The 12,198-nt window shown below is 46.2% G+C and overlaps 1 protein-coding gene across 1 annotated transcript in view; it reads left to right on the top strand.

The window, feature by feature from the left end:
• Positions 1 to 11,692, top strand: part of BARX2 (BARX homeobox 2) — a gene marked incomplete at its 5' end in the record, with an annotated part of 34,833 nt that extends 23,141 nt beyond the window's left edge. Inside the window, 3 exons of the mRNA XM_082009857.1 lie at positions 7,097 to 7,394; positions 10,000 to 10,084; positions 11,326 to 11,692. Coding sequence (XP_081865983.1) covers positions 7,097 to 7,394; positions 10,000 to 10,084; positions 11,326 to 11,577 — 635 coding nt within the window. The 3' untranslated portion in view covers positions 11,578 to 11,692. The remainder of the gene's footprint in view (positions 1 to 7,096; positions 7,395 to 9,999; positions 10,085 to 11,325) is intronic.
• Between the last annotated feature and the right edge of the window lie 506 nt (positions 11,693 to 12,198).

Raw genomic sequence — 12,198 nt, 5'->3', positions numbered from 1 at the left:
ATAATTAGCTCAGGTGCAATCATACCCTGGAATGGCTGTGCTGCTTCCCATTCTAGAGATAGCTGAGGGATCTGTGCACAGTACCACGCTGCATAGCGTAAACATCACCCAGGGTGTTTTTTTTTTAACGTGGGATTCAGGTGTTTGTTAACAAGAGCTCTCCAGTGGGCAGGGCACCTAGGAAAGGACTGGATCTTGGGCTATTTGTAAGGAGGCTGGGAGACCTGGTTATTTCCCTTCAACCCTCCTGTAAGCACTTACTCCTAAGGGAAAATTAATTTGCCTGGTATATGCACAGCCCATTGCTGTTCTTCTCTTTCCTTTTGCCTTTACGTCCTTATCAGGGCACTTGGTGGAGCACCGCATGGATCTCGGGAAGAAGCTGATGCAAGCTGCCTTCTAACGTTAATAATCGTAAAGCGGAGCTTCAGGAAAACATTAAATGAGTACAGTTTTTTTACTTACACAGTGGCTTAAGTTTTTTGTGTGTTACTGGATCATATAATGCAATAGCAAATAGGTGATGTATCTTGGTATGGCACTGCCTGTGTAAACACAACGCAAGCACGGGGAAGAGACAAGAAGGAATCTCGCTGGGGCGGTGCTTGCTCGGTGGTAAAGTTGGCAGCTCAAGGGTACAGCTCTGCTGGCAAGGGTATGCTCCTCGTCCCACCACCTCTTGCCTGCTGCCTTGCCTTGACCGACCGTGTGATGGCTTTCATGACAGGTGCACTCAGCAAGAGAGCTGACAGCGTGGCTATGCAACCATGCAATGCTGGATGTAGGCTGAGACAAATCCTGCCAGGTGAGGGAAAGTCACCTTTCCAGGAAGGACAGGCAGCGGTGCCCGGGGAGACGCTGATCCCGTGCTTGCCAGTGCTCAGGGTGCTGGGGGGCAGCAAAGGGGAGGCCAGGACATGCAAGAAGAGGCTCCCGTGTCTCGGGGCTGCTCAGTGCCTGAGCCTGGTATAGATGGAGCAGAGAAGGCTTAAGTCCAATGTCAGCAAAAACAGATGGGGTAAGGTCTAACCTGAGAGCAGGAATTGCTCAGTGGGGTTTCTGACAGACAAGAGAGATGCTGCGGGTCCATGCTGGTCCATGATATATGCTGGCTGAGGAAGCTAAGCAGAAGGAGCACAGCGCTTGCGTAAGAACCGTGTTTGGTCCCTGGTCAGCCTTTGGCTAGCTCTAGCAACCACAAGGCAAAGGACCCCACGCTGACCTGAGAGGACATCCTGTGTCCTGGGGTACACGGTGGGCATTTGGCTGTTGTCTTTTAAGCAGTTGGCTCCTGGACCAAGCTGAATGTCTGGGTTGTACCAAGTCCACACTCAGCTCTGGCTCTGGTGGTGAAGTCCAGCCAAGATCCATGGGAATAGCATGGCTGGTTGTGGGGATCTGTGGTGGAAAAAGTAGATGTAACACCGTCCCCCCTAAACAAACTGTGTATGGTTCAAGTTATTCTCAATGTTTCCATGCTTCTTTTGCCTTCTTTGCTTCACTCAGGCTTGCTTCTTCCTTTCAGTAGGCTGCCCGCTCCTTCGGCAAAATCAAGTTCTTTCCTAAACGAACTCAACTCCTTCTTGGTTCCCTTTTGTTTTGACACTCAGGAGATGGCAGATTTATAGACCTTCCTGAGTCGTAAGTTCATTTTCTTTTATTATTTACCTTTCACTGCAGCCCATTCTGAGATTTCATTCTGCCTCCGAGCAGGGCTGACCTGCCAAGAGGAGCTGATCCATAAATCTTTCCTTCCTTTTTCTTTCTTCCCAAAACAGAATTAGCTGAGTTTGCCTAGGAGGAAAACTGTTCTGCCATTGCCGGCAGTCAAACAGTGCAATTAATTAGTGCTTTCCCTTTTCTCTCCGCTCTAGTCTGTGTCTGCCCAGATTGAAAGTAAGCCTGGGAGGAGGGGGAGGGGAAAAAGAAGGGGAAAAGATTTGTTTGAAGTACTCACTTTTAATTAAAACCTTTGCAACGCCATCTGATGTAGCGGTGGCGTACCTATTGCGTCATATCTAGTGGTCAGAAGAAGTTCAGTCGAAACGTCCCAGCAGATGAGTAGAGATGACTTCAGGTTGGTCTGATGAAAAGCAAGTGTTCCCAATTCCTGCTCGTGGAGCTGGAGCTGGAGCCAGTGTGGGGAGGCCTGAGCCTTTTCTGCTTTCCCCCTGTGTTCACGCCTGGGGTAAGAGGGAGTAAAAGGCCAGCGCGCCGAAGGTTTATGCCTGGGATATTGGCTTGTTTTGGCTCGTAAAAATTGACATTCCTGACTGAAACCTTCTGGAGAAAATGGGATGAATTCTTTGTCCTTTTTCTTGGTGTTACTGCTGAAAAGCAAAACAAGTGAGAAAAAGCTGTCTTTGGATACATTAGGTCGGGATGCGTTTCTAGGACAAATCTTTTACGTGTAACTAGGAAATGGGAGCCCAGGGCTCTTCTAGACCTGCGTGGCTTGAGTAAGCCAATTCATTTCAAGGTGGTGTGGTCAGTGCATTGTGCAAGGGGCAGGTCTATTCACTGTACAGCAGGCTGCCAACATGGTCTGATTTAAATAGCAAAGCAAAATGTTTTCAGATCCTTAGAAAACATTCTGCAGATCCAATGTCCTTTTTATTTTTAGCTCTTGGTTACTTTTAGCAATCGAGCGGCCAGATGTTAGCTTTACGGACATGGACAGAAATAAGAGCTTTCTCGCTGCTTGAAATTGAGACTATTCAAATGCTTAAAAAATAACTACAGGAAAACTTTTGTTGCCGAAGCAGTGCTCCCTCAGTTGTGCATGGTATGAAGTATGGATTATAATAATACTTCTCAAGTATTTGAGACGTATTCAGCAGCAAAGCGAGCCTGAGGCTGCCTTAGACTTTGGGGTGATTACATCTGGTCTAATAGATAAAACTGGGACTTTTCTATATAAAACCACACAGTAAGAGACCACTGTCTCTGTGAAGAGCATTGAGACCTCCTGAGTCCTAAACCGCTGGTGGCTTCACCGTTGGCCTGGGCTGTCTTTTCATTGCTTAGATGGAGACAATAAAACACTTGAGGTGTCTTGCTAGGGTAGGAGGCTAATTCCTCATGTGCTGTCATATGTGAGCTGCTTTTTGGTTTTCAAGTGCAAAAGGCCAGTGGGTCAGGATTGGAAAAGGTGCTCGGACAACAACGCAGGAAAGTATGCGTTGAGCTGAAACTGTTTTGAAAGGCAGAGACGAAAAGGAAGAGTGCTTCATTTCCATTCCTTCCCATTTTGGGAGACAGAGCATGTCACAACAGTGCTGAGCAGACAAGAGCTGCTTGCCAGCATTTAATTTGTTGAAGATTAAGAAATTATTCCATTCTTACGATACCATGTCAGTCTAGAAATACCTTTGAACTGTGGGGGATGTGAAATTTAGATCTAGCCTCAGATTTCCTAGTGTTTGGAAGCCAGGGCTTTATCAGGGTAAGAGTTGTACAGATGGTTTAAGGGGAGTCATGTTAATAGTGTACCTAGAGACAATGGACTGGCTCAACTTCAGCTACCTTTGAACTTTGGAATTACTAGATCCAGAACAGGACACCGAATGTGGGCTTTTTTCTTTGTGATCTAGAAGCTATCTAGTGCAATGCAGAGGCTAGCTTTTCTGCTTTACTCTGTCTGCAAGGAGAGTTGGCTGCTGAAGCGTTGCCCCCTTTCTGGCCAGCAGCTTTCCCCCTAGAAAATAACTGCAGCCTTGAACCCCACGTCTTTCTCTAAATGCTGTCCTTACGCTATGCCCTAACCATCCTGTGTCCTCATCAGGCTGAGGGCAGAAAGCTGAGAAGTCTTGTATATGGCTGGGCTGAACATCAGCAGATGCCTTCATTATTTACGATAGTTTCTAAAAGCACTGTCGCAACTGTTGGTGTCAAACCGGCTTCTCTTACGATCGTAAATGATAAACAAATATAAGACACTTGGTGGCAACAGCCTCACAAATCTGTTCACCACCTGGAGCTCGAAGCAGCTCAGTGGTTGCAAACTGCTACTTGCACAGAAGTAGAACAGCGGTTTCAGAAGTGCCATAAGTAAATAAGTGTCCTGACGTAAGCACCAAAAATAAGCCCGTGCTGAGCTTTTCTGAGCATTTGGCCAGGTCACAGCTGCTGGCTGCTGAACATTCGGGGAAAAATGTATCCCCTCATTCAGGTGCTCAGCACTTGAAAACGTGGACCTGAAAAAACTCCAGTGTCATCTGCTTCTCTAATAACCAGCCACTGTTTACTAAAATAGCCAAGTTCTCGCTGCTGTTCCTGGAAGGAAGAAAGCAGTTCTTTTATTCCTGATCCTACCTGACAACTAGAAAAACAGCCTGAAGAGACTTTCCTCTGTTTGATGGAGGCAGATCTTAAGCTCTGGGACCATTGTAGCTAGCCTCCCCTCACCCCGAGCTGTCCCACATGCTGCTGCTATGGCATACGGGAGAGCAAATACCCCTGATTGCTCTGATATCAAATACCCTTTGCTGACCTCCCTTGAAGAGAGTCCCTTGTAAAACTGCTTTTGTCCAGAGGTTTTAGTCACTTGGAGCCTCGCAGGGGTTTCTGAGCTCAGGTGATTTATTGCTCCTTAGTAATCTTGGGGTTTATGGAGAGCCCTGCTGGAAATATACAGGGGCACGAGGGTAAAAGTATCAGTTAACCAGTGATTTGGTGCCAAAAGCCACCCATGTGCAAGGACAGGAATGGGGTTTCAGGCTATGGGGGAAGGCTTGGCGAATGAAGCTGCAGGGGAGCAGGAGCTGTCCGATGGGAAGGTTTGAACCAGGACCCCTAACAGCAGGATAAGGGTGTATAATGAGGCTGGATCCACTCCTTTGTGGCGTGTAAGCTAGAGCATCAGTTTTCAGTCTCCTTATTCAGAGCAGGTTGGGACTGGGATCCTTGAAGTCTCTCCACTTGCAGCTTCTGTGAACAAGAGCAGTAATGCAGAAGAGCAGTGGTGCAGAAGGGCCAAGTCCCAGGACTGCTGCCAGATTCAGACCATCAACACACCTCATCACTCACCCAGGAGCATCTATGGTGGAAGTAGCTTCAGAGTTCCTGCACCGGACTCTTGCACTGGAGGTGCCCTTCAAGAAGGGAAGAGGCTCTGATTCTTTTCGGCAAATTTGGCTGAAACAGAGCAAGTCGTCTGTTCCATTGGTGGGTCAGCATTCCTTTTGCTATCCCACGATGGCCAGAACTAACTGTAGTGGGTACTGGCAAGGAGGATATAGACTATGGGAGCAGGATCTCTTTTGCCTTCTGTATAGCTGGCTGGTGTCAATGGGTGCATAAATATCAGTGAGGGCAGAATTAGTAGTTTAAAGCAAAGGACAGTGTGCTCGATCCTAATTTATGATCTTTGAACAGCCACTGAGGTTGTAGATCAAGGCAGAATTTCTGCCAGGTTATTTGGTGATGCTGTAGATCCACATGGTCCTCAGCTGAAAAAAAATCCAAAGAAGGAAAAGGTAGATAATGCTTTACATAAGCTAAAGGTTGGCTTGGCAATTCGGTTCTCATCTCTCAAGCACTTCCTTAGTGGTTTAAGTGGAATACTTTAAATTTAATGGAAATATTTTGACTTTTTTAGTGTTGCAGAGATGTGGAGGAGAAAGCAAGGCTTGTCCCAGTCTGCCAAAATTTGAGTCTGTGCTCACAGTCTTGCTTAAATCCCAGTTTGTTGGGATTTGCAGTGTTATGGCAACGGTTTTCCAAACTTGCTTTGTAAGTGGCTGGATTTTGCACAACCTGCAGTGGTTGAAGCGACGATCGACAATCTGCGCGATTCCTTGAGGTGCCCTGCGCCCTGCAGCTTACCTGGGACCTGATTTACACGATCACAACCCTTCACTTGGGGGAGGAGGGTAAGGAATACAGGTCATCAGCAGGCCAGGCTGGCAACTCCTTTCTTCCACCATGATGAGTTACTCACCGAAATAGACTCACTGAGGTCTATAGATTGTTATTTTCATTAGTGGTGATTCATATTAAGAGTTTCACAATCGGGCTTGCTGGTGTAATATGTGCCTTTCCACAATACCATTTATCTGAAGATCTCTGAATACCTTAATGTACATTAAACTTTAATCCATGATTTACCACCAGTGAGGTAGGTAAGGAGGATTGTTTCCATTTTGCAAATGAGGTAAACTGAGGTACGGGGCAAGAAAGTGACTTGCCCAAGACTTGGGGTGGTTGCAGGTTGGTTGCAAAGTTGTATAGAGTGCCATCTTGCAATGAGTGTACATTTCCCGGACGTGGCCCTATTTCCCTGCCTGAATTTTAAAGGAACGTTTGATTTCCTGGGGCTAAGGCAGAAATCTGTCTATAGCTGTAAATTCAGAAGGTCTGATGTGAATCAGAACTTCATCTAGTGTTTGGGAATGTTTAGATTTGTCATCCCAGACTGGCCCTGACCTGAAAGGATTGGAGCAGAACTGCTGGGTTGTTCTTTAGGGCTGATACCAACTGGTTGTTATAAGATGTAGAGTTAAGAGTTGGTGAAGAACTCTGCTTCCGATGTATTCATCTGCCTGTATAGCCAACGGGGTCAGTAGAGACAGCGGAGGATGAAAGTGTGATTCACCTGACTCTTTCAGTTACCTACTAGAGGATGAGATGAATTGTGACTTGAACTCTGTTGTCTGTCGCCTGTGAAGGGAGATTACGTTACTGTCTCAAGTGAACCCTGTCCTAGTGTCTGTGGAGAAGAGTAGTTGCATGAATCGAGACAGATCTCATTGTTTGCTGAGTTTAATCTCATGGGGTAATTAGACAGAAGACTTCAACGGTGTGTTTTATAATAGCTCCTAAAAAAAAAAAAACGATGCATTGGAAACACAGGCCCTCCTTTCCTTGTGCTAGAGAAACGCACATCAAGACTCCCAGCCCAAGGAAGGCTAAACACATGCAATTTGGGAGAAGGAACAGGTCCAGAGAGGGGAATTGACTTGCTTGTGGTCATTTAAGAAGTGAATGGCAGAGCCAGGAAGGGTATTCCTCTCTCCCTGCTCTCTCCAGTGCTCCCATTACTTAACCATATTGCCACTGAACTGCCTTTATCCACCTCTGCTTCCTTCCCTGCCAGGGTCCCCTTCTCTGAGGGCGTATCCTCTCATCTCCGTCATCACCAGGCAGCCCTCCGTGGTCCCTCACCTCGTCCCGGCTGCCACCAGCTCCCGTGTGCTGCCAGCCCAGCCTTCCTCAGGGACTGCGAGCTCAGAGACGCCTGCCAGCGAGACCCATGCCAGCAGCGAGTCAGAGGCAGAGCAGCCCGCGCCTCGGTTAAAAAAGCCACGTCGGAGTAGGACCATCTTCACGGAGCTCCAGCTGATGGGCTTGGAGAAGAAATTCCAGAAGCAGAAGTATCTGTCTACCCCTGACAGGTTGGTCAGTCTCTTGCACTAGGAAAAGGAATGAGCAAAAGGGCCGCCCTCGTCCTGCTCAGTTGTTCCTTTACCAAACACTCCCTGGCTGTAGTGTGCTGCCTTCCAGCTCCACAGAGATGGCTCTGCCATTGGCCAAGGACATGGGCAGATGCCCAGATTCAATTTCAAGGCTTGCTTTTCCTGGGATCAAAGGTGACACGAATAGATTATATCAATGGAAACGCCACGTGGTGATATATGTATGTTGCTAGCAGGCATCCAGGCTCAGAGATAGGCAAGGTACAGGGCAGGAGGCAACAGGTCTTTCCCATTCCTGCCTCACGCTTGAGAAAAGGTGGAGCCTATCCCCTCCTGGGATCTGGTGGTGGACGGCTGTGTCTCCATGGCATCTGAGAGGTTGGCTGTAGCTTCAGCTGACTGCTGAACTACCTTTCATCTAGCAAACTTGGGTAGCAATTCAATGAGAAGGTGGTGACCTGTCCATCAGCTTGAAAACTGAGGGTTGCATAGAGTTGAAGGCTACCTTGTCTTTGTGAAGGCACAGGCAAGTACCTTGTCTTTGTGAAGGAAAAGGCAAGTTCTTAGGGACTACTTGGCACCAAATGGTGCCAAACTAACCTAAGGAGAGGTTTTACCTTTTTTAAAGGCTTTGAATCCCACTCTGCAAATTTAAATTACAGGAGAAAGACCTGTCCAATTCCTATTAAGTTTGTAAACCTGGAGAGGGTTTGAAAGGATACACTAGACCTTGAACTCCGCAGATGGCAGCGTCCCAATATTTAAATTGGTTTTGAAGATCAGCATTCTCCGCGCATACTGCCTGTCACCAAAGCCAAGGATCGCAGCTAGACCGAATTTCACGGGCATGGCCAGGCTGTCTCATACAGTTTCAGAGTTCCTAATACTCCTGTACTGATTCCTCACAGCTTCACATAACCAGATGGTTGACACCGCTGATGAAGCACTTAAGGCTGTTAATTAATTTTACGGTATGACTGTTCCTTGGCTTTGTACATGTTTGAGGGTGATGAGCAATTCCTGTCCGTGTACCACTTCCCCTCTGTTTGTTGCCTCAGGTTTCTAGGCAATACTGGTTATGCTAATGTGTGTGGCAAAAGGTGGTAACTGGTTTCAGGTGCACTAAGGCAAGAGTTAGTCAAGCAGTGTTTCCCTCTGTTAACTCAGGGTTGGAAACGCGATGATGAAGCAGTGGATTGCGATCTGCATTCACTCCCGCAGCTTTTGGCATGCACACAAGATTGTACCGCTTGGAGGGCAACTGAAGCACCTGGTTTATTAGTAGTAAGGGAGTGCAGTACAACGGGATAATGCCTCTGCTAGATTCTGCTTCTCAGTTGTAGTATCTTTAAGTCAATGGAATATCTCACAGACATTATGTCGTGGCATAGGCAGCAAGGCAAACCAAGCCTGTAGGTCTGAGAGTGAATCCAAAGTGGGGGAAGAGCATGAGGGTGCGTTTGAGCACACTGAGCTGGTGTGGGGTACGTAGGTGTTTGTAAATGTAAGAGAGAGTCTGACTGCCCTAGGAGCCCAGCTGAAACAAAAATTTATTATGAAAAACTTGGCATTGACAAATGTGTTTCCCCATCCAAAGGTGGGGAAATATTTTCCAAAAAGTTCACACAACCCAGAACAGCTTGGAATGTGACTCTGAGTTTGAGCTGTCCCACCTGCAGGACTTGCATGATTCTGTGGGGCACTTGCTCAGCGCTGTTGAGGATTTCCAACTCCGTCCGTTGTGCAACTCCATTACAACACCGCCAGATGCATGGCGCTGTCACCTGTGGGGAAGGCTAAAGAGTTACTCTGAGCTGCATTTGCTTCATATCCTGGGTTTTAATATAGAAATAATGAATGGTTTCAGATTAACTTGCACAGGTTGGAGACTTGTGGAGTATGAGTCAGGATTATGGGCTGCCTGCCACACATACCCTTAAGCTAAACACGCAAACAATAAATTCATTTATAAGCCTAAATTGCCTATAATAGCAGAATGCATGAGAAATTAATAATGTAGATGTACTACTTACTCTGTGAGAAATGAAAAGTATTATTATCCCCATTATGTAGGTAGTGAAGAAGAAATACAATACAAAGAGCAGCACTTTCAAAGGCAGACTGATGCTGGGTGTCTTGGTTCTTACGTGTTTGCTTCAGACACCATAGACCTGTTTTTCAGGGATGCGGTGTACCAGTAGCTCCCTGCTTCATATAGAAACGTGGAGCATCAGCGTTTGGAGTACAGCAGGCTTGTGTCTTAAAGAGGGCAGGCAAACTTCTGAAACTTCTGGGCTTGCTCATTTGGCCAGTGGTCACAGAGAAGACAAGAGAACAGATAGCCTGCAAACACCTAAATATTCCTGTTTCTTCCATCAGAGCATCTATCTCTACATCCTAAATTCACAGGGGTTTACCACTTTTGTCTGACCTTTTCTCAAAGTAACAGATTAGAGAGACAAATGGCCATCTTTTCTGGCGGTCCCGCTGTTGTATGCTCTGACAGCGTTGGTTTGGCTGCACCTGGCATCTGAGCTCTTCTCGTCCTCTGTAAACTCATTTCAATGTCTGTCTTCTCTCCCAGGCTTGACTTAGCCCAGTCGTTGGGGCTGACTCAGCTCCAGGTGAAGACGTGGTACCAGAACCGTAGGATGAAGTGGAAGAAAATGGTAAGTGGTTCGCTATACCATTTCTCCATGGTCCTTAAAAACTGATTTCAAAAGAGCAGATTTGGAAGCTGAGCTGTCAGTGCCCTGTATCTATTTATACCAAATTTTGTTTTATTTTTGATCTCTTTTTTTAGAAACATACTCTTTTTAAAAAAAATTTATATTGCAATGTATGTGGTGGGCTAGAGGGACCATAGGCAGTAGGAAGAATACAAGACAAAGGGATGAAAGAAATTAGAATAGAACAGAGGGAAGAACCAAAATATCTCCCTCTACATTTTTGGCGTTCCTGTGATCTTAATGTTTGTGGGACTGGTTATGTGCATAGACAAAAAAGATTGTATTGCTCCATGGAAACCAATGCAGTTTTGAGAGCTAGTATCATTAATTCTTGCTGTTCATATCTTCCTTTCACCTCTTTTACTTCTTCTCGGCTTCATGGCCCTTTTCCAGTTAAAATGCTTTTAGAAAGGACAACTGTCCGATAAAGCGTGGTGGGAACCATGATGCTGTGACATTCTGCAGTGGAGATGTTTATGTATTCTGATCTGGGAGAGGAGATGCAGTTCTAGACTATATCTTTGAATGTATGTGACAGCTGCAGAAGTTGCTGCCACTTGAAACAAATTTGGGATTAGCTTGAGTACAGATCATTGGTTGGAAGTGTCTTGTTGCTGCAGTGATGGTGAGAAGGGAGAGGGAATTAAACACAGCAACAGACCTGTTCTGCTGACTCCCACCTTGTACACAGATGAGAGAGGTCTCATGTATTATAATGCCGGTGTTTCAAAAAAAAAAAAAAAAAAGAGGCTATTTCAGATGCCAAAGAGGCTGGAGGAAAGGCAGTTGGAGGAAATCCTGGCTAAGGTTTATGGCTGTTCTTACTTGGGCTTTCGATAAAGCAAACACTCAGGAAAAGAACTGAATTCTGCATAAAATCTTCTCTGTAGCGTTGAGGACTGTGTGCATAGGTTGCTTTTGGGCCTCCCATAGGAACTGACTTGGACATCTCCAGAGTTTTGAGTGTCCTTTGCTGGTAATGTTTGCATTTCCTTTTATTTATTTATATGAAATACAGATATTCACTCCATGAATGCAGGGCATTTCTATAAGGCTGAAAAAAATCCGTGACCAAGTCATGGATTAACTTTGAGGTCAAAGCCGAGTTTTGTCCTTCTCTAAAGCTTGTCTCACAGCAGCGGAGTTCAGATTGATCCTGATGGTTCATCTCTTTGCTCCAGGTACTGAAAGGTGGACAGGAGGCTCCGACGAAGCCCAAAGGCCGTCCAAAGAAAAACTCCATTCCCACCTCGGAGGAAATTGAAGCAGAGGAGAAAATGAACAGCCAGGCGCAGAGTCAGGAGCTGGAGGGATCTCAAGCTCCCGAGGAGCCTAAACTGACAGAGGAGAAGCCAGAAGTCTCTTTGGAGGCAGAGAAGTCTCCAGAACATATACCAGAGTCCTCCTCAGAGGAGACTACGCCATTAAGTTAAGAGGGAAAGCAAGGAGGGAAAGGGGAAAAACGAAAAGCAAAAAAAGATAAAAGGAAAAATCCAAAACCAAATATATATATGTGTATATATATATTTAAATATGTATGTAATTGTGTGTGTGTACATATATATATAAATATATATATATATGTAGGCCTTGTGTATAAGTCTAAAGATTGGTCACTTTGTGCCTTTGGGAATCAGCCATCATGGGCCATGGTGGAGCAAAGACATCCCGTGTGAGTGGTGACGACCCGTCCCTCCGGCAGCGTGCGTGAGCCTTCCCACAGATAGTGTCGGAGGCCTGAGCGTGTTTCCAGAGAAAACCACGACTAGAAACCTGAGACAGCCCCTGGCAAGTAAAGGAGAAGGCCAGGGCTCCCTTCATGCTGCGGGAGGCAAATGTGTAGCGATACGACTGTGTTGGAGGGTTCAGTGTGTTCGCTTGACTCTATCCTTGCCTTTTAAAGTAGTGCAAACGGACAGAGTACTTGGTCTGGTCACAGATCAAGGACCGCTAAGAAACGGGGAGCTCCGAGAGCCCCCTTTCATTGTGTGACCAGCACTTATTTCTGTTAGGCCCAACTTAAACAGTTTTAGGAAGGAGTTCAGACCCATAGG

Source organism: Phaethon aethereus, assembly GCF_964289735.1.
Source record: "Phaethon aethereus genome assembly, chromosome: 23".
NCBI classification, from domain to species: Eukaryota; Metazoa; Chordata; class Aves; order Phaethontiformes; family Phaethontidae; genus Phaethon; species Phaethon aethereus.
Note: the sequence above shows the minus strand (reverse complement) of the source record. Positions and strands in the feature narration are given on the sequence as shown.